We start from the raw sequence: 21,944 nt of genomic DNA on the forward strand, positions 1-21,944 counted from the left end.
ATTATTAGCCCTTTGAGATTATCTTCCTATCATAGAACTCATTGATACTAATGGCTTGTTTATTCGTCTAGACCATGAGTTTCTTGAGGTAAAGGGCCTTGACTTTCATTTTTGAGTTCCCAGCACCTGGCACAGTGCCTAGCATGTAGTAAAGTGAAGTTGCTCAGTTGAGTGTGACTTTGTAATCCCATGGGCAGTATAGCCTAGCAGGCTCCTCCGAAGGATTAAAAAAATACAGACTAAATAAAATAGTGACGGTTTCACATTTAATTCAGTCTTTATTGATCCTTCTTCTGAGTCAAAGCCCACAGATGCTGCTGGGTTAACTGATTATCTACCACGCTCCCAGAGCAACGTAAATGTAATATCCATTAAAAAAGTTCCATCATTGTGTTAATTGTATTGTATTGAAATTGTCTATTATATTTCTGTCTTACCTAGTAGACTAAAATCTTTTGAGATAAGTGATCTTGTAGCTTTGTATCATAAACCCAACAGTAGTTGGCAGGCATTTTCTGATCTAAGTTGAACAACGAAGAAGGACTAAGTTTTGGTCTGCAAAAGCTTTATTTCTGCATGTATGTGTGATTTAACAAATACTTTTAACAAGCAAAATTAACAATATTACTTAAGTACAATCAACAATACAAGATAAAGTGCCAAATTATCTGAAATCAGAGCATTCTGGATAAAACACTGGGAAAAACAATGGCTTCCCCTTGTTTATAGGCATTAATAGCACCTCTTTTCTATTTGCTTCAAGTCTTCAAAATGGTAAGTCTGCTTTCCATGACACTGGAGGCAGAGTTTACAGAGATGTACCTTTAAAAGCTCAGAAATTGGGTTTAGGTGACATTTTGTGAGAAGAGTTCAGGAGACCACGCACTTTTACTTTCAGGTGCTGAAGGTGACCAGTTTTCTGAAAATGGAAGGCAACATTTGACTTCCGCACAAGAACCACGTCCCCAAACTGACTCTTTAGAAATCCAGCCTGACCTTATATTGTTACAGTCAGGAGTTTTCTGTTTTCTAACTGCTGCTGTAAGCATAGTCTTTAAATTTAACTCCTTCTTAATTAAGCATTTACCAGTTCTTTGCTTGCCATATTTCAGTTTTTTTCTTGGTAACTCATTTTGATCAGGAGAATTATAAGCGGCATGGCGTTTCTTTAGACCCGTGGCCCGGAATCCAAGCATATCTGAAGGAAACACTTTTTGTGTGGTAGGAGGGACCCACTCGTCAGCGTCAGTTTCAAGGCACTCAGTGACAGGATGGTTGTTGGAGACCTCTGGTGGTGTACCAGATACAGTAGGGCTTCTGGATTTCTTGCCAGGTGTCTTTATATTTTTTGGACAGACAGGGGTGGCCTGCTGTGCGTCATTTGCAGAGGAAATCCTTGTTTTTTTATAGTTGGCATCAAGACCCAAATAAAAGGCAGGTAATTTTTGGAAAGCTCCTTTCATCCCATGAATCCTACTTTGGTGGAATCCAGTAACTGGAGTTGACTGTGAACACGGAACAAAGTCTTGGCTATATTCAATATCATATTCTGAATCTGACTGAAAATGAGGTGGAGAGGAACAGGTTCTTGGATAGAGAGAGGCAGATGTGTTTTGCAAGGATAATTTTTGTGATGACTGGCTGGAGTTTTCAGAAAGTGATCTCAGTGAAAAATCAGATTCTGTATGATGACTTTCTGCCAAAGACTTTCCCCACTGTAAGAAAATATCCTGTGACCTTTTGGTCATTTCTGTTACAATGTCCATCTCTTTAGGACTATCATCAAAGAGATCCACAGAAGCATTGTAACTGCCTTCATGACCAGTAGAACAGTTCTGTGTTAGGTTATTACCAGTGTGTTCATAAAGCATTTCTCTCAATATATTCATACTTCTATTTGGAGTACTGTGAAGAGCTTCTAAAGGATATGTGAGTTTCCTGCAAATTGTCAAACTGTTGCCCTGATTCTTTGGCCGCCTACAGTATTGTTTATTTTCTAAGCTGGGAAAGTTGGAAACAACATTATACCTCCTAGAATGCAAAGTTGTCAACTTTTCACTCATTTCTGAAAGTGATTTTTCTCCACATCCATTATTATATTTGCTGCTGAGACAAGAATGGTCAGCCTCTGAAGTATTGTGCTTACATGAAATTTCAGTCTCACATGGTAGAATTCTCGTAGACTTAAGAGCAACTGTTGTGCCTGAGCCTTTTGAAGATGGAAACAGAGCTGACAGATGAACATTTGGTAGAGAATGTTCAGAAATATCTCTTTTATTACCACTAAAAGAGAGAGCCTCTGCTCTGTTCTCTGGCTGTGATTCCTTATGAATGCAAGGACTTGGATTTGCTTCATGGTTGGAAAGGAAGTTCTCTCTGCTGGAGTTTGCTTTGACTGTTGCTGGTGGTGACCTTAAGGCTATACGTGGTGTATGCAAGGCTCCAGGGGTTCTTTGTGGAGTCAGTGATAACCTGCTGTGGTCCACATGTAGTTTACTGATGTCATTATCTAGACGACATTTCCTGCTGCTGGCATCTGTCTGGTTTACAGCGATTTCACTTTCGATAGCTGCCAGAAATTTGTTTAGGCTTTCAGAGAGTGGCAGGTCATCCCAGATCTCAAGGTCACAGTCCTGGGAACCACTGGCTATTTCCTCAAGTCTGAGTGATGAAGATGGATAACACATATATCTCTGCTGAAAGCTAGGGAGGGTATCTACCTCCTGATTCTGGTGACATGTTATCTCATGCTGAGAATATGTAACTTCCACTGCACTGTGGAAGGATTTTGTATTCCTCGGTTCAAATCGCTCCTGTACTTTCATAGGGAATAAATTAGAGCCAGGAACTCCAATTTCATGATGATTGCTATGAATTGCACTTGGCTGATTAGCCTGTAGGCCAGGTTCTTCATCTAACTTTAGTGCTGAACTCTTTTTGTCCATATGTGAAACAAGGCTCCATGAGCCCTGAATGGTATCAAGGCAGCTATTGGAACCAGTGGCCTCTGCAGAGGAGATGCACTTTCTGTTCTGGTGAAGAGTACCAATGGCCTTGCTTTGTTCCGAAGCTGAAAAACCATCATCTGTTAGTTGTGAAACAACAGAAGTGAGTTCTAGTGATAGCTGCCAGAATCCTGGAAAATAATCTTTGTCATGGGGCTCAAAACAAGAACTGCTGTCAGGGCCACATAAGCTGCTGAGATCGCTATTCGAACTTTCTAAAGCAAGTAAGTGGCTATTAGGTGTCTGGGAGCCACAGCGAAGTTTCCTGACAGCAGAAAGCTTCAAAAGCCGACGGAAATAGTCAATGACAGTGAAGCCTACAACACTTGGGTCTGGTGGAATGATCTGGCAAGCTACGAGTGCTTTAACTACTCTCTTGCGGTCTGAGCACTGCTCTGAGAAGTTACTGGAACCTGGACCTTTTCCATGCTGGTTTTCAAAATTCTGTGAAAGAAGTAAATGAATTTAATGAGCATAAATTTTTCTTCCTTGGACTTAAACATGAAACAGGGATTTAAAAGGTTAAAACAGATGTAGCTATAACTCCCACCCCCATAATTCAATTCCTCTAGCATGATAGGGTTATATGGAATTATAATTATGGGGAAATAAACCTGGGAGTAAAGAGACTTGTCTTCAAATTCTGTTCCAAACATTTCCTAATGTGGGGACTTTGGATAAGTTATTAGGAGCCTCAGTTTTTTCATTTATAAAGTAAGGATACAAAGGCAGGATTATTATATTAGCAATAACACACAAAAAATTGTGGTGCTTAGCAAATAGTTGTTGTTCAATAAATGGTAGTTACTATTACATTTCTCACTAGCTTCCATAAACTTTGAATGTTTAAAGGAATGTTCTTATATTGCTGAAAACAAAAAACGAGAAAAAGAGGCATCTAAGATTTTAACACAGAAAACCTCTGTAGCTCCTAGTTTCAACTTCCCTTTGGGTTTTCTCACTGTTCAGTTGTGAAGTGCTGTGTTCCCTTTTTAAAGCCCTGATCGCAATACAGGCAAAATATTCATTTGTTCCCGTTAGCATACAAGAGACAGAAAAAGATTATTCCTTAAGAGTCAGCACGTTCTTTAGACTTTTTCTACAGTCACTTTTACATAAGACCATCCTTCCTAACCTATTCTAAGAGTTATCAGTACTCAGTTACTTTGCTTTCAATGTTATTTCCCTCCTCCTTTTTGTAGATAAGAGTTGATCAAAGTTTTACTATAGAATCTAAACCGAATTTAGAGAGCACAGTAAATACCAAATATCAAAACAAAATACCTAACGCTTATGAATTTATAATAAATTTAGATTTCTAAAACTCTGAAAGCCTTTCAACAGGGCTCTTCTAGCTTTTGAAAGAGGAACTTGTCATATACATGATGTTTTAAAGGATCACCTATAGCCTATTTTTATGTAGTTTAAAGGGTTTCTACAGGCCCTCACATTTATGACTCCTAAAAACTACTTAGAAAATTAAAAGTTTCACTACAATGGAAATATTAGCATAATACTAAGAACAAACTAGTCTCAATTACCGTCACTCCAAAAACAAAGTTTTGTCCGACAAAGCAAGTTTCCACTGCTTTAGTTAATAGGTTTTGGGTTGTATCACTGCCCAGAGTTTCTGGTATTTCACTGGGATCCTGAATGTACCTTAATTGAAAAGAAAATAAAAAATGGGAGAGCATGAAACTTTTAAGTTACATATAGAAAAAAGAAATGTGACTTTAACAGCTAGGTGTTTTGTTCCCTCTGAATTCCTATAGCCTAGAAAGACAAAAGCAGTTGATCAAGTGTGAATAAAGTAGATGCCTGTCTAGTAACCAGGCCTAGCAATTATTCTAAAAGTGGCACTGGGAGAAGTGGTGGGATCTTTAGCCCTTCTCCTCAGTGTAGAGGGAAGTCTTTCCCCATCGCTGGCAATCCTGGCTGTGGTCCTTGGCTTTTCCTTTCTTCAAATCAGTTTGCTCACAGCTACAAGGAGATGGACAGAGATTTTCTCTCTATATATACACTTACATTGTCAGGACAACATCTTAACAGGTCCAACTATGCAGATGAAGTTGCAATGCAAATGAAATAAATGACAAAATTTCAACTTCTGATATGTAAATATTCCTTCAAATAGCTTCTTCTACCTCAAGAGACCTTAGCCACTTGATTTGAATAATCCTTCAGTTTGAAATGATTTTACTTTCTTCGTCTATATTTCTCTAACTTGGATTAAAGTTTTGTAATTTAATACTCTAATTACAGTTTAGTTGGTCTGAATAAAAGGAGCATGGTTTAACATTATCACAAAATGTATTCATAAAATAAACATCTTTCTCTTTCTTTCTTATCTTTTTAAATGAACTGATGATTTGAGGTCAAGGGATCATCTTTTTACTAAATGCATATTATTTTAAAAACACATATCTTCAAACTTGATGTACGTGGCTAGGAAAAGAATGCTTTAAATATTCTTACCTGTGCAAACCAGTGGCTGTGAGACCAAAAAATGCATCTAAGCAGCTTCCAAATACAGTAACGCCAAATAATTTGTTTGATTCTGCAACTTTTAAGGAAAGCTTGTATCTGTAAATGGCATTTTCAGCTTCACTAGTAGAGCCACATTTTGGACAATTAGACCTGGAAAAGTGCAGGGAAAAAAGAGATGTTCACTAACTTTTTTTGTGATGTAAAATAAATCTGGCAAAGTGAAGATTAAAATATTTTCTGTACAAAATGTACAACTTACATTGTAAAATGATTTCAGATCAACCTCTTTTAAATTTTCTCTATTTATAAGTTACTTTTACTGGTGGGGGCAAACTAAATATAGCGAAGTAAATGCTACACCAAGAGAAGACCTAAAATTTAATGTCTACCTTCTGTTCAAAGAACAATGAGTAATCTTTAAATATTTATAAAGTTCCTAGTCATATTTTTCTCACTATGATAAGGATAACTTAACTTTTTAAAAATTCATTGAAATATGTTGAGAATTTATTAGATTACAGAAACTAGGTACAAAACATCTTGTTTAACTTGTGTTGCAATTATGGTCAAAGTCTTTCTTATAAAAAAAATACTGTGTGTCAAGTATAACACTACTGTAATGCACTAGCTCTCTGGTCTTGGAATACATATTAAGATCTTTAAACTTAGACTTACTCATCTGTGAAATCCAGGACTGAAGAAGGATAAAATGAGGCAAAGTATAAGAAATAAAGTTAAAGAGTCTAGTATAGATTTTGTCAAATTAATGTGTTTAGTCTGCTGCTCTCTTATGATTAAATATTGGTTTACTGCCACTTCTGCTTATGTTTCCCTCTTTTCTAGTTGTTTGTACTATTTTGGAATTCTGCTACCCATCTTTAACATTCTTAGTTTAGCAAACTGACCCCTTAAAACATCTTTGGTAATGGTTAATCCTAGAATGTTTTTTCTTCATGTTGCTAATGATTTGGCTTAAAAAAAGTGGAAAAGTGCAAACAGAAAATAATGTTAAAACATAGCGGTATAAATTTGATTGCTTCCAGATAGCCACTGCTGCTGCTGCTGAGTCGCTTCAGTCGAGTCCGACTCTGTGCGACCCCAGAGACGGCAGCCCACCAGACTTCCCTGCCCTTGGGATTCTCCAGGCAAGAACACTGCAGTGGGTTGCCATTTCCCTCTCCAATGCATGAAAGTGAAAAGTGAAGGTGAAGTCGCTCAGTCGTGCCCGACTCTTAGCGACCCCATGGACTGCAGCCTACCAGGCTCCTCTGTCCGTGGATTTTCCAGGCAAGAGTACTGGAGTGGGGTGCCATTGCCTTCTCCGAGATAGCCACTAGGGGGAGCCTAAATTCCATGACTCACAAGGTGACTATTTTGAACAAAGGTTAATCCTTCATGTAAATTACTGATTCGCCCGCATTACATTTGTGCTAATTATTTTTTTATCCACAATGGTAATGGAACTGTGACAATCCATTCATATAATCTTACCCAAATTGGCTGGAGTTTGTGTTGTATTCTGGGCATAGAATAAATGAAGGTAATCCACTTACTAGGGTGATAAAACCTCACTAGTACCAAGCTCTAGTGAAATGAATTAGTGTTTTAAATGTTTTAAACATATATTAGAACTTGTTCAAACATTATGTATTAATAATGCATTCAAGTCTAATGCAAAATTCTTAGCAAACCTTAGAATTAATATGCATCAGTGTTTTACAATTTATAAACGTTTTCACAACCAAGGTAAGAGAAACCCAAGTAAGACGGTAGGCGCTGAAAGAGGGCATCAGAGGGCAGACAGACTGAAACCACAATCACAGACAACTAGCCAGTCTAATCACACGGACCACAGCCTTGTCTAATTCAATGAAACTAAGCCATGCCAGGTGGGGCCACCCAAGATGGCTGGGTCATGGTAGAGAGGTCTGACAGCATGTGGTCCACTGGAGAAGAGAATGGCAAACCACTTCAGTATTCTTGCCTTGAGAACCCCATGAACAGTATGAAAAGGCAAAAAGATAGGATACTGAAAGATGAACTCCCCAGATCAGTAGGTGCCCAATATGCTACTGGAGATCAGTGGAGAAATAACTCCAGAAAGAATGAAGGGATGGAGCCAAAGCAAAACCACCCAGTTGTGGATGGGACTGGTGATAGAACCAAGGTCTGATGCTGTAAAGAACAATATTGCACAGGAACCTGGAATGTTAGGTCCATGAATCAAGACAAATTGGAAGTGGTCAGACAGGAGATGGCAAGAGTGAACATCGACATTCTAGGAATCAGTGAACTAAGGTGGACTGGAATAGGTGAATTTAACTTAGATGACAATTATATCTACTACTGTGGGCAGGAATCCCTTAGAAGAAATGGAGTAGCCATTATAGTTAACAAGAGTCCAAAATACAGTACTTGGATGCAATCTCAAAAATGACAGAATGATCTCTGTTCATTTCCAAGGCAAACCATTCAACATCACAGTAATCCAAGTCTATGCCCCAACCAGTAATGCTGAAGAAGCTGAAGTTGAACGGTTCTATGAAGACCTACAAGACCTTTTAGAACTAACACCCAAAAAAGATGTCCTTTTCGTCATAGGGGACTGGAATGCAAAAGTAGGAAGTCAAGACACACCTGGAGTAACAGGCAAATTTGGCCTTGGAATACAGAATGAAGCAGGGCAAAGGCTAATAGAGTTCTGCTAAGAGAACTCACTGGTCATAGCAAACACCCTTTTCAGACAACACAAGAGAAGACTCTACATACAGACATCACCAGATGGCCAACAATGAAATCAGACTGATTATATTCTTTGCAGGCAAAGATGGAGACGCTCTATACAGTCAGCAAAAACAAGACTGGGAGCTGACTGTGGCTCAGATCATGACTCCTTATTGCCAAATTCAGATTTAAATTGAAGGGAGTGGAGAAAACCACTAGACCATTCAGGTATGACCTAAATCCAGTCCCTTATGATTATATAGTGGAAGTGAGAAATAGATTTAAGGGATTAGATCTGATAGAGTGCCTGATGAACTATGGATGGAGGTTCATGACACTGTACAGGAGACAGAGATCAAGACCATTCCCATGGAAAAGAAATGCAAAAATGCAAAATGGCTGTCTGGGGAGGCCTTACAAATAGTTGTGAAAAGAAGAGAAGCAAAAAGGAAAGATATAAGCATCTGAATGCAGAGTTCCAAAGAATAGCAAGAAAAGATAAGAAAGCCTTCCTCAGCGATCAATGCAAAGAAATAGAAGAAAGCAATCGAATGGAAAAGACTAGAGATCTCTTCAAGAAAATTAGAGATACCAAGGGAACATTTCACACAAAGATGGGCTCAATAAAGGAAAGAAATGGTATGGACCTAACAGAAGCAGAAGATATTAAGAAGAGATGGCAAGAATACACAGAGGACCTGTACAAAAAAGATCTTCACGACCCAGATAATCACGATGGTGTGATCACTGACCTAGAGCCAGACATCCTGGAATGTGAAGTCAAGTGGGCCTTAGAAAGCATCACTATGAACAAAGCTAGTGGAGCTGATGGAATTCCAGTGGAGCTATTTCAAATCCTGAAAGATGATGCTGTGAAAGTGCTGCACTCAATATGCCAGCAAATTTGGAAAACTCAGCAGTGGCCACAGGACTGGAAAAAGTCAGTTTTCATTCCAATCCCAAAGAAAGGCAATGCCAAAGAATGCTCAAACTACCGCACAATTGCACTCATCTCACACGCTAGTAAAGTAATGTTCAAAATTCTCCAAGCCAGGCTTCAGCAATACATGAACCATGAGGTTCCAGATGTTCAAGCTGGTTTTAGAAAAGGCAGAGGAACCAGAGATCAAATTGCCAACATCCGCTGGATCATGGAAAAAGCAAGAGAGTTCCAGAAAAACATCTATTTCTGCTTTACTGACTATGCCAAAGCCTTTGACTGTGTGGATCACAATAAACTGTGGAAAATTCTTCAAGAGATGGGCATACCAGACCACCTGACCTGCCTCTTGAGAAATCTGTATGCAGTCAGGAAGCAACAGTTAGAACTGGACATGGAACAGACTGGTTCGAAATAGGAAAAGGAGGACGTCAAGGCTGTATGTTGTTACCGTGCTTATTTAACTTATATGCAGAGTACATCGTGAGAAACACTGGGCTGGAGGAAGCACAAGCTGGAATCAAGACTGCCGGAAGAAATATCAATAACCTCAGATATGCAGATGATACCACCCTTACGGCAGAAAGAGAAGAATTAAAGGGCTTCTTGATGAGGGTGAAAGAGGAGAGTGAAGAAGTTGACTTAAAGCTCAACATACAGAAAACTAAGGTCATAGCATCTGGTCCCATCACTTCAAGGGAAATACATGGGGAAACAGTGTCTGACTTTATTTTTGGGGGCTCCAAACTCACTGCAGATGGTGACTGCAGCCATGAAATTAAAAGATGCTTACTCCTTCGAAGGAAAGTTATGACCAACGTAGACAGCATATTGAAACGCAGAGACATTACTTTGTCAACAAAGGTCCGTCTAGTCAAGGTTATGGTTGTTCCAGTGGTCATGTATGGATGTGAGAATTGGACTGTGAAGAAAGCTGAGTGCCGAAGAACTGATGCTTTTAAACTGTGGTGTTGGAGAAGACTCTTGAGAGTTCTTTGGACTGCAAGGAGATCCAACCAGTCCATCCCAAAGGAGAGCAGTCCTGGGTGTTTATTGGAAGGACTGATGCTAAAGCTGAAACTCCAAAACTTTGGCCACCTGATGTGAAAGAGTTGACTCATTTGAAAAGACCCCGCTGCTGAGAAAGATTGAGGGCAGAAGAAGCGGACAATAGAGGATGAGACGGTTGGATGGCCTCACCGACTCAATGGACATGGGTTTGGGTAAACTCTGAGAGTTGGTGATGCACAGGGAGGCCTGGCGTGCTGTGGTTCATGGGGTCGCAGACTTGGACACGACTGAGTGACTGAACTAAACTCATATTTTATTTGTTTTGATAGGTAAACAAGGCATTTACCCCATTCACAAAACTGGGAAATTGGGGTGAATTGTTGCCCAAGGTGACAAAGTTAGTGATTTTTATGACCAAATCCAAGGCTTTGGATTCTTTGCCGGAAGTTCCATCTTGGATGATAACTATAGGAATGGTATGGTTAAGAATGAACTATCTTATAAATAGAGAATATCAATGATAGCCTAAGAAAGACTAGGATTAGCACATTACTAAGTTATGACCAACCTAGATAGCATATTGAAAAGCAGAGACATTACTTTGCCCACAAAGGTCCATCTAGTCAAGGCTATGGTTTTTCCAGTGGTCATGTATGGATGTGAGAGTTGGACTGTGCAGAAGGCTGAGTGCCGAAGAATTGATGCTTTTGAACTGTGGTATTGGAGAAGACTCTTGAGAGTCCCATGGACTGCAAGGAGATCCAACCAGTCCATTCTAAAGGAGATCAGCCCTGGGATTTCTTTGGAAGGAATGATGCTAAAGCTGAAACTCCAGTACTTTGGCCACCTCATGTGAAGAGTTGACTCACTGGAAAAGACTGATGCTGGGAGGGATTGGGGGCAGGAGGAAAAGGGGACGACAGAGGATGAGATGGCTGGATGGCATCAGCGACTCGATGGATGTGAGTTTGAGTGAACTCTGGGAGTTGGTGATGGACAGGGAGGCCTGGTGTGCCGCGATTCATGGGGTCGCAGAGTCGGACACGACTGAGCGACTGAACTGAACTAAAGTGAGAGTTAATGCATTATTAGCAATTATGAATATATATACTAAATTATATATTTTTATATTATATGTAAAATGAAGGTATTTATTTATTTATGCAGTTTCCTTTAATCCTTTTGGGAATAAGCTAAGCCTTAACTGAAATAAATGTTAGTGTGGAGTAGATCAGAGCTTTACAAACTTCAATATGCAAATCAATCACCTAGGGATCTTGTTAAAAACGAAGATCCTGATTCACTATGTCTGGGACAAGGCCCAAGTTTCTGCATTTCTAACAAGCTCTCAGGTGATGTCGATGCAGCTGTTCCTCAGACCACATTTTGAGAAGCAAGGGTAGAGACAACACATTCAAGTCACAGTCCCTGATTTAATTTCTAAAGGCACTCCTATATCCAAAATATCACTTTTTATGGAATAGCAATGCACTGAATATGCCAGGAAATTTGGAAAACTCAGCAATGGCCACCGGACTGGAAAAGGTCAGTTTTCATTCCAATCCCAAAGAAGAGCAATGCCAAAGAATGCTAAAATTACTGTACAATTGCACTTATTTCACATTACCAAGATTATGCTCAAAATCCTTCAAGTTAGGCTTCACCGGTACATGAACTGAGAACCTTCAGATGTGCAAGCTGGATTTAGAAAAGGCAGAGAAACCAGAGATGAAATTGCCTACATCTGTTGGATCATAGAAAAGGCAAGACAATTCCAAAAACACATCTACTTTAGTTTCAATGATTATGCTAAAGCCTTTGACTATGTGGATCACTACAAACTAGAAAATTCTCAAAGAGATGGGAATACCAGATCACCTTACCCGTCTCCTGAGAAACCTGTATGCAGGTCAAGCAGCAACAGTTAGAACTGGACTTTGAACAACTGACTGGTTCAAAGTTGGGAAAAGAGTACATCAATGCTATGTATTGTCACCCTGCTTATTTAACTTATATGCAGAGTATATGATGCGAAATGCCAGGCTGGATGACTCACAAGCTGGAATCAAGACTGCCAGGAAAAATATCAACCTCAGATATGCAGATGATGGTACTTTAATGATAGAAATCGAAGAGGAACTAAAGGGCTTCTTGATGAGGGTGAAAGAGGAGAGTGAAAGGCTGGTTTAAAACTCAACATTCAAAAAACTAAGATCATGGCACCCGGTCCCATCACTTCATGGCAAATAGATGGGGAAACAATGGAAACAGTTGCAGATTTTATTTTCTTGGGCTCCAAAATCGTGGACGGGTGACTGCAGCCATCAAGTTAAAAGACACTTGCTCCTTGGAAGGAAAGCTACGATAAACCTAGACAGCATATGAAAAAGCAAAGACCTCACTTTGCGACAAAGGTCTATATAGTAAAAGCTATGGTCTTTTCAGTAGTCATGTACAGATGTTGAGAGTTGGACCATAATGAAGGCTGAGAGCTAAAGAACTGATGCTTTCAAACTGTGGTGCTGGAGAAGATTCTTTAGAGTCCCTAGGACTGAAGAAGATCAAACCAGTCAATCCTAAGGGAAATCAATCCTGAATATTCATTGGAAGGACTGATGCTGAAGCTGAAGCTCCAAAACTTTGGCCCCCTAATGCAAAGAGATGACTTGTGGGAAAAGATTTTGATGATGAGAAAGATTGAAGGCAAAAGGAGAAAAAGGCGGCAGAGGGTGAGGTAATTAGATAGAGCGTCACCAACTCAATGGACATGAATTTGAGTAAACTTCAGGAGATAGTGAAGGACGGGGAAGCCTGGTGTGATGTAATCCAGGGTTGCCAAGAATCAGACATGACTTGGCAAGTAAACAGCAATTACTAGTTTGAGCTGGGTGGATGGTTTATATAGACAAATGAGTTGCTGTCTTTGCTCGTAATTTATGTATATGTAAGTTTGTTCCTTCATATGAAATTATCATATTCACATACACGCCCACACATATATGCATATGATAATCTTCTCAAATGAAGACCAAACTTGAAAAAATTTCTGCGGGTTCATTTAAGTATTGATTTATTTGGCTGTGTTAGTTCTTAGCTGCAGCAAGCAGGCTTCTTTGTAGTAGTGGTGTGCGGCCTCTAGGGCATGCAGGCTCAGTAGTCATAGTGTACAGGCTTAGTTGCCCCACTGCATGTGGGATCTTACTTTCCTGACCAGGGATCAAACCCGCATCCCCTGCATTGGAGGGCAGATTCTAAACCACTGGACCATCAGGGAAGTTCCCCCCAAACTAACTTCATACAGCTGACCCTTGAACAACACAGGTTTGAACTGCAGAGGTATACTTATCCATGGATCCCACACCCCCCACCCCCCAACAGTGAATACTTTGGTACTGTATATTCTGTGGTTGGTCGAATTCTTATATTTTCCTTCTCACACTTTCAGGGTTTATTTTTACCTTTTGGAGACCAGGATTATCCGAGAGAAGCACTTTTGACATGAAGGATATATAAAACTAGAATTCTGGAGAGCAAGAACTGAGGCAAGAAGAAATTTTCTTCTTCTATTCATGTGTTCCCACTGTGGCCTGCAAAACAAAGTAGCCGTGGGATGAATGGCAAATCTTTAACTGCATGTGAATAACTCATTTCTTAGGAAAATCACCTAACCTTCGCTACAGTCAATAGATGGTTTTGTAGTAAGTGTCAGGATACTGGAAAACTAGTTTTCTTTTTCTACATAGTTAAGAAAGTAAGACTTAAAACAGAGTAGCTCAAGCAAATATTGGGTTTTTGAGTAAATGTTCTACCCTGGTAATTCAAGAAAGGTATCATTTAACTTCTTTCAACATCTTTAAAGAAGAGCTATACAGAACTTGTTTCTACCATTATTAGGAAAGAACGTAAATGAACTTACATGAATGTTTAAACCTGACCTGGTGGGAAACAGTTCTTTTTAGCGGGAAAATATCACTTCATTAGGTTTCGGTATTTGGGCTGGGTACATTGTTATACAACCTGAAGAGGGGAAAAAAAGACATTTTAGAGTGTACAAATAGAAAAATAAAAATCAAAGGAGAGTTCAAAGTGCTTTATGAGCCTTGTATAAAACACATCAGAGAAATAAAACAATAAAATAGCAATTCACCTCTTTTATATTTTCTTTTTAAAAATTCAAATGTTGGTTTATCAAAAATTTTAAAACTGATTAGTTTGTATATAGCATAATGTAAATGCTCTGAAATAAACATATCCATGGATGTTCAAGGTAAAGCTATGTCAATAAATTTTCAGTTGTAAACACATGGCAAAAGCTTTCAATTTCTGAAAATTGGTGAAATGTTCTGAGACTGGCATCAGTAAATTTTGATAAAGTGAAAGTCATTAGTTTAAAAATCATAAAAAAATCTTTTACATATAGCTCATCCTGAGGATGATCACAAATTTATAAGTGTGATTTTGGAATGGATATCTTAAAAGTGACACTAATCCTGTCTATCAACCAGAATATTTCTGTGAAAATAAAATCTTGCCACCGAAGGCAGTAAGATGGAAACTTACAAAGATTATAGATAAATGGATTTACATAAATCACTGATTTATGTTATTAAAGGGGGCATAGGAAACAACAAAAAAAGAAAAAGCAAAGACATTTCACCCTGCTTAATTCTTGTTGAAGTCCTTGCTTTTGTACCCTTAGGTATACATGACTAATAAGGTTCTACCAAAAGCAGATATGTATTCCTAGATTTGGCTGTCACCTTAGGCCACATGGCAATCTCTAAGGATAAGGTAGAGGAGGTGACATAGTAGAAAGGCAGGCCAGAGAACACTGCTGTTATTAGTGCTACTGACTTCAAGTTCCTTCTTGCCAAGTGGCAAATGATGGAATGTATGTCAGTAAAGGTTATCTTTTCCGAATTATCTCTAAAATCCAGTTTGGGTACAGTGTTAATATGGTGGTACAGCTACCCATGTGCTTAAAAGTAAAGTGTTAATTGTTCAGTCATATCTGACTCTTTGCAACCCCATGGACTGTAGACTGCCAGGCTCCTCTGTCCATGGGATTCTTCAGTCAAGAACACTGGAGTGGGATGCCATTTTCTCCTCCAGGGAATCTTCCTGACCCAGGGATTGAACCTGTATCTCCTGCACTGCAAGCAGATTCTTCACCATGAGCCACAACAGAAGCCCATATATGAGCTAGGGGAGATAAAACAGGGCAAAACTCCCTCCTGAAAATGTGGTCTTTTATCTGCTTAAAATCTTGTAGTTTGAAATGAAGCTTCAATTCCCCACAATGCCTGTAAGGCCTTAGCTCATCTAGTACCACCTCTTTGACCTCACTTTGTCCCACTTGCCATCTTTAATCACAACATTTCAAGCCATGCCAGCCTTCTTTCTGCTCCTTAAATGCACAAAATAACTTCTCTTTTCAGGCTTCTGTTCTTACTTTTCTCTTTGTCTATAAAGCTTTTCCCTTAGTTCTTCAAATAGTTGGCTCTCATTCTCGTCATTAAATCTTTAACATTACCCTGTAGAGAGCCCCTTTTCATTTCAATAAATACTCTCTTCTGCTTGGTTTCCATGATATCATCCATTTTATTCCTTTATTGTACTAATCACACTTTTGATATATGCCATCATGAAAATGTATATATCAGACGATACATGCTCCCTTGTTTCTGTTAGTTCTACCCTCATTAGTCTGAAAGTTTCATGAAGATAGAGGCCTGGTCTATCAAGTCACCAGTAAATGAAAAACATATATAAGCAGAAATATTTGGAAATTAATTTCTAAATTAGTTGTGTAAGCACTAATTGCTATATTTTTAAAGGCAAGAAATTGGTTAAATTGTTATTATTTAAGGGTTTATTGCCCTCTAGTGGAGAAATAAGTATGTTCGGAAAACTATAATAATGGTAAATTTGAAAACTGAAATGAAAAAGGTCATTAAGGTATTTTTATTATTTGCGTTTCACTTGGTAAACTCAGCAAATGGCAAAAAGACTTTCCATCCATTGGCAGTGGACAAATATGAAATCAGATCCTTTAAGGCAGTCACTATTAGTCATTCCAAGTACTGCATTTTGGACTCTTTTGTTGACCATGATGGCTACTCCATTTCTTCTAAGGGATTCCTGCCCGCAATAGTAGATATAATGGTCATCGGAGTTAAATTCACCCATTCCAGTCCATTTTAGTTCGCTGATTCCTAGAAGGTCAACGTTCACTCTTGCCATCTCCTGTTTGACCACTTCCAATTTGCCTTGATTCATGGACCTAACATTCCAGGTTCCTATGCAATATTGCGCTTTACAGCATGGGACCTTGCTTCCATCACCAGTCCCATCCACAACTGGGTATTGTTTTTGCTTTGGCTCCATCCCTTCATTCTTTCTGGAGTTATTTCTCTACTGATCTCCAGTAGCACATTTTACCTGGGGAGTTCCTCTTTCAGTATCCTATTATTTTGCCTTTTCATACTGTTCATGGGGTTCTCAAGGCAAGAATACTGAAGTGGTTTGCCATTCCCTTCTCCAGTGGACCACATTCTGTGGCCCAACCACTAACGCTGAAGAAGCTGAAGCTGAATGGTTCTATGAAGACCTACAAGACCTATTAAAACTAACACCCAAAAAAGATGTCCTTTTCATTATAGGGGACTGGAATGCAAAAGTAGGAAGTTAAGAAACACCTGGAGTAACAAGCAAATTTGGCCTTGGACTACGGAATGAAGCAGGGCAAAGGCTAATAAGAGTTTTGCCAAGAGAACGCAGTGGTCATAGCAAACACCCTTTTCCAACAACACAAGAGAAGACTCTACACATGGACATCACCAGATGGTCAACACCGAAATCAGATTGATTATATTCTTTGCAGCCAGAGATGGAGAAGCTCCATATAGTCAGCAAAAACAAGACCGGGAGCTGACTGTGGCTCAGATCATGAGCTCCTTATTGCCAAATTCAGACTTAAATTGAAGAAAGTAGGGAAAACCACTAGACCATTCAGGTATGACCTAAATCAAGTCCTTTATTGTTACACAGTGGAAGTGAGAAATAGATTTAAGGGCCTAGATCTGATAGACAGAGTGCCTGATGAACTATGGATGGAGGTTTGTGACACAGTACAGGAGACAGGGATCAAGACCATCCCCATGGAAAAGAAATGCAAAAAAGCAAAATGGCTGTCTGGGGGAGGCCTTACAAATAGCTGCAAAAAGCAAAGGAGAAAAGGAAAGATATAAGCATCTGAATGCAGAGTTCCAAAGAATAGCAAGGAGAGATAAGAAAGCCTTCCTCAGTGATCAGTAGAAAGAAATAGAGGAAAACAACAGAATGGGAAAGACTAGAGATCTCTTCAAGAAAATCAGAGATATCAAGGGAACATTTCATGCAAATATGGGCTTGATAAAGGACTGAAATGGTATGGACCTAACAGAAGCAGAAGATATTAAGAGATGGCAATACACAGAAGAACTGTACAAAAAGATCTTCACAACCCAGATAATCACAATGGTGTGATCACTGACCTAGAGCCAGACATCCTGGAATGTGAAGTCAAGTGGGCCTTAGGAAGCATCACTATGAACAAAGCTAGTGGACGTTATAGAATTCCAGTTGAGCTATTTCAAATCCTGAAAGATGATGCTATAAAAATGCTGCACTCAATATGCCAGCAAATTTGGAAAACTCAGCAGTGGCCACAGGACTGGAAAAGGTCAGTTTTCATTCCAATCCCAAAGAAAGGCAATGCCAAAGAATGCTCAAACTACTGCACAATTGCACTCATCTCACACGCTAGTAAAGTAATGCTCAAAATTCTCCAAGCCAGGCTTCAGCAGTACGTGAACTGTGAACTTCAGATGTTCAAGCTGGTTTTAGAAAAGGCAGAGGAACCAGAGATCAAATTGCCAACATCCGCTGGATCATGGAAAAAGCAAGAGAGTTCCAGAAAAACATCTATTTCTGCTTTATCGACTATGCCAAAGCCTTTGACTGTGTGGATCACAATCAACTGTGGAAAATTCTTCAAGAGATGGGCATACCAGACCACCTGACCTGCCTCTTGAGAAACCTGTATGCAGGTCAGGAAGCAACAGTTAGAACTGGACATGGAACAACAGACTGGTTCCAAATAGGAAATGGAGTACGTCAAGGCTGTTTGTTGTCACCCTGCTTATTTAACTTATATGCAGAGTATATCATGAGCAACGCTGGGCTGGAAGAAGCACAAGCTGGAATCAAGATTGCTGGGAGACATATCAAGAACCTCAGATATGCAGATGACACCACCCTTATGGCAGAAAGTGAAGAGGAACTCAAAAGCCTCTTGATGAAGGTGAAAGAGGAGAGTGAAAAAGTTGGCTTAAAGCTCGACATTCAGAAAACGAAGATCATGGCATCTGGTCCCATCACTTCATGGGAAATAGATGGGGAACAGTGGAAACAGTATCAGACTTTATTTTTTGGGGCTCCAAAATCACTACAGATGGTGACTGCAGACATGAAATTAAAAGACGCGTACTCCTTGGAAGAAAAGTTATGACCAACCTAGAGAGCATATTGAAAAGCAGAGACATTACTTTGCCAACAAAGGTCCGTCTAGTCAAGGCTATGGTTTTTCCAGTGGTCATGTATGGATGTGAGAGTTGGACTGTGAAGAAAGCTGAATGCCGAAGAATTGACGCTTTTCAACTGTGGTATTGGAGAAGACTCTTGAGAGTCCCTTGGACTGCAAGGAGATCTAACCAGTCCATTCTAAAGGAGATCAGCTCTGGGATTTCTTTGGAAGGAATGATGCTAAAGCTAAAACTCCAGTACTTTGGCCATCTGATGCAAAGAGTTGACTCATTGGAAAAGACTCTGATGCTGGGAGGGATTGGGGGCAGGAGGAGAAGTGGACGACAGAGGATGAGATCGCTGGATGGCGTCACCGACTCGATGGACCTGAGTTTGAGTGAACTCCGGGAGATGATGATAGACAGGGAGGCCTGGTGTGCTACAATTCATGGGGTCGCAGAGAGTCGGACATGACTGAGCGACTAAACTGAACTGAACTGTCATTCCCTTTGCTGTTTTCATAGTATTTCATTATGATTCTGGTCATCTAGTTTGTTTTGTTTCTCTCTGTCTCTAGTGCCTGACTTAAAGTATTGAATTCATGTTTGATGGACAACTGAATGAAGCATGAGGAATGAGTAAATACTAAAGTTAGGAAAACATGATCACAGACTTGGGAACAATTCCATATGTGGTATCTACCTGTGGTTTATCTTTCTTCTTGATTTTATTGGTGAGGATGGTGATACAGCATTACACTGCTTTCAGTTCCACCACAGTCAACAAACCATATTCCAATTTAATAAGTTCAATATGTGCTCAGTCACATCTGACTGTTTGTGGCCCCATGGACGTAGCCCACCAGGCTCTTCTGTCCATGGAATTTTCCAGGCAAGAATACCATAGCAGGTTGTCATTTCCTATTCCAAGAGATCTACCAGACCCAGGGATTGAACCCATTACTCTTGCGTTTCCTGCACTGGCAGGCAGATTCTTTACTACTAGTATCACCTGGGAAGTCCAAGTTCAATATACTTATTTATCAATTATTTATTATGCAGCTGATAAATACCAGGTGATGGGAATAATATAAGTGATGAACAAAATAGTCAAGGTCCCTACCTGGTCACTAGATCTATAGCCTAGTAAGAGATAGGTGGAAAATTCTATACAGGAAAAGTACATTATACCATGAGAAAATATAACAGGGTGACTCATTTAGTCTAAGACTGTGGCCAAAGGATGAAGTCACTCATTTAAAAAACTGGCCCACACTTCTAATGGCATATAGAAAAGGGGATGTGACTACCTCCTCTCCCTTTCTTCATTCGTCCTGAAACTGCTCTTGCTTTGCAAGAAAATCTTTCTCATTCTGTTGCTCTCAGATTTCCCATTTCATATATTATAGGACAGACTCCTCAGCTATGGAAAGGATAGTTACTTTGAGTTGCTTTATTAAAGCTGTCTAATGGTCTCCCTCCAAGGGTGCATACTTTGTCTAATCTTTCTAAAGGCAGTCATAACAAGTCCCTGAGAAATGATCTTCTGACATTAAAATGAAAATTCTGGAAAAGGGAGAGGGAGGCAGGAGATTAAAAAAAAATCAAATAAGCAAAAAACAGACAAAACCTGTTTTGTTTGGAGAAATACTAATGAAAAGTATTTTAAAAACATTACTCAGGAAACTCATAGTGTCAAGCACAGTTTGTTCATTGTACTTATGACAGGTAAAGTTCCAGAGATGGGAAAGGGGACAGGGTTACAGATAGAAAAAAATCACCTCATGCAGCTGTCCTTTCTGCATACATTCCAGCAACACTGGCCTTTTCTTAGTTTCTTGAACATTAAGATGCTAAGTTCTTTCCTGCTTTAAGGCCTTTACATAACCTGTTCACTCTGGAATTTTCTTCCTTTCTTCTATTGCATGGCTGGATCATTCTCATCTTCTAGGCCTCAATTTAAGTGTCAACTCCTCAGAGGCGTTCCCAGACAAACCTAACTCAAATAGATTCCACTTCATTCTTTTTAAGCCCACACATAAAAAGTTTAAGTTCCATTAGGTAGGAATCTCACATCTTGTTCAGCATTGTGATCCTAGTACCTAGAAGTTCTTGGCACAGAGGGAGACACTTAAAAACTATCTGTAGAATGAGTAAGTAACTACTGGGTGCTTTGTGACCCAATTTTGCAGGATGATGAAAGCCTTCCTGATTTAGAAAGCTTCATAAATTGAGACCTAAAGAATGAGTAAGAACTAGGTGGGATGGGATTCAGACGGGGTCTGAAGGTGAGGGAGAATTGTGCATTTGAGGGACTCAAAAGGACATTCCATGTGGCTTGAGCATAGGGCTGGAGAGGTGGAAAAACAAAGCTGGAGTACTAGGCAAAGGCCAGACAAGAAAGGCCCCGTTAACCACGTTAAGGAGTTTAGACTTAAACCTGAGGACAAACAGGAGCGACCAACGGCAAGGTTTTTAACGGGGAGTGCCCTGATCAGATTTGTACTTTATCAGCCTAGCAACGTGGAGACTGGACTGGAACGTAAGGAAATTGAAAGAACCAGCTGGGAGGCTACAGTCATACTTATGAAGCAGTTGTGCTGAACCAAAGTAAAACCGGCGAGAAGTGTATGGATTGAGATATTCTAGAGGTTGGTATGGTTTGAGGTAGGAGACAAGGAAGGTACCTAGAAAACTTGTTTCTGGTTTGGACACCCTGCTCAGTGAGCACTCGTCCCTCTGAGTCATCAAAGCAGTTTGGAAAAGATCCCTTTCCAGCAGATACTACTGGGCATAGCAGCCAGCGGTGTACGAGCCTCCGAGCACCTCAAAAATTGCAGTAGCAACTTTTTCCTCCCTGTATTTCGGGTTCCAGACACCCGTTTCCAGGTCGATGGCACACACAAACGCTCTCTGACTGACTGCAACAGCACCGTCTAAAATGAAAAGAACTGACCTTCTCACTCTTCTACTCTCATAACCGCCCTTTTATAGAAGAGACTGACTCCTGAAAAAATAACATAGAATATTCTGAATGCTCACTCAGAACGACGTGCAGGGGTCTTCTTAGGAGTCTCCGGCCCTTGCTCCCCGAAAATCTCCTCCCACACCTCCTCACCTCAGGCAGAGGACCAGAATCCTGCCCGGGCGAAGCTCCTTGACGCGGAAACCCAGGACTCAAGCGGCTAGAGAATGTCTTCCAATCGAATCTCC

The 21,944-nt window shown here is 39.9% G+C and overlaps 1 protein-coding gene across 2 annotated transcripts; it reads right to left on the reverse strand.

Annotated features, from left to right (window-relative positions):
* Positions 1–258: 258 nt before the first annotated feature.
* Positions 259–21,943, reverse strand: DDIAS (DNA damage induced apoptosis suppressor). 2 transcript variants are annotated; one of them, XM_061406132.1, is made up of 6 exons: positions 21,850–21,943; positions 14,084–14,184; positions 13,626–13,754; positions 5,481–5,642; positions 4,547–4,664; positions 259–3,449 (listed from the first exon to the last, which is right to left on the reverse strand). In XM_061406132.1, coding segments are annotated over exons 2-6 (3,015 nt in total). In that variant the 5' UTR covers positions 14,086–14,184; positions 21,850–21,943; the 3' UTR covers positions 259–845. The 2 variants fall into 2 exon arrangements, with proteins under 2 accessions (XP_061262116.1, XP_061262118.1); XM_061406134.1 differs by lacking the exon at positions 21,850–21,943 and adding an exon at positions 21,774–21,849.
* Between the last annotated feature and the right edge of the window lies 1 nt (position 21,944).

Source organism: Bos javanicus, chromosome 29 (assembly GCF_032452875.1).
Source record: "Bos javanicus breed banteng chromosome 29, ARS-OSU_banteng_1.0, whole genome shotgun sequence".
Lineage (NCBI taxonomy): Eukaryota > Metazoa > Chordata > Mammalia > Artiodactyla > Bovidae > Bos > Bos javanicus.

Bases quoted from the DNA above. Each gene is read 5' to 3' on its own strand.
- DDIAS (XM_061406132.1), bottom strand. The intron at 4,665-5,480 runs GTAAGAATATTT...TTTTCAATTAAG, and splicing joins ACAGCCACTGGTTTGCACAG to GTACATTCAGGATCCCAGTG. The intron at 3,450-4,546 runs GTAATTGAGACT...CTTCTTTCACAG, and splicing joins ACTTTGTTTTTGGAGTGACG to AATTTTGAAAACCAGCATGG.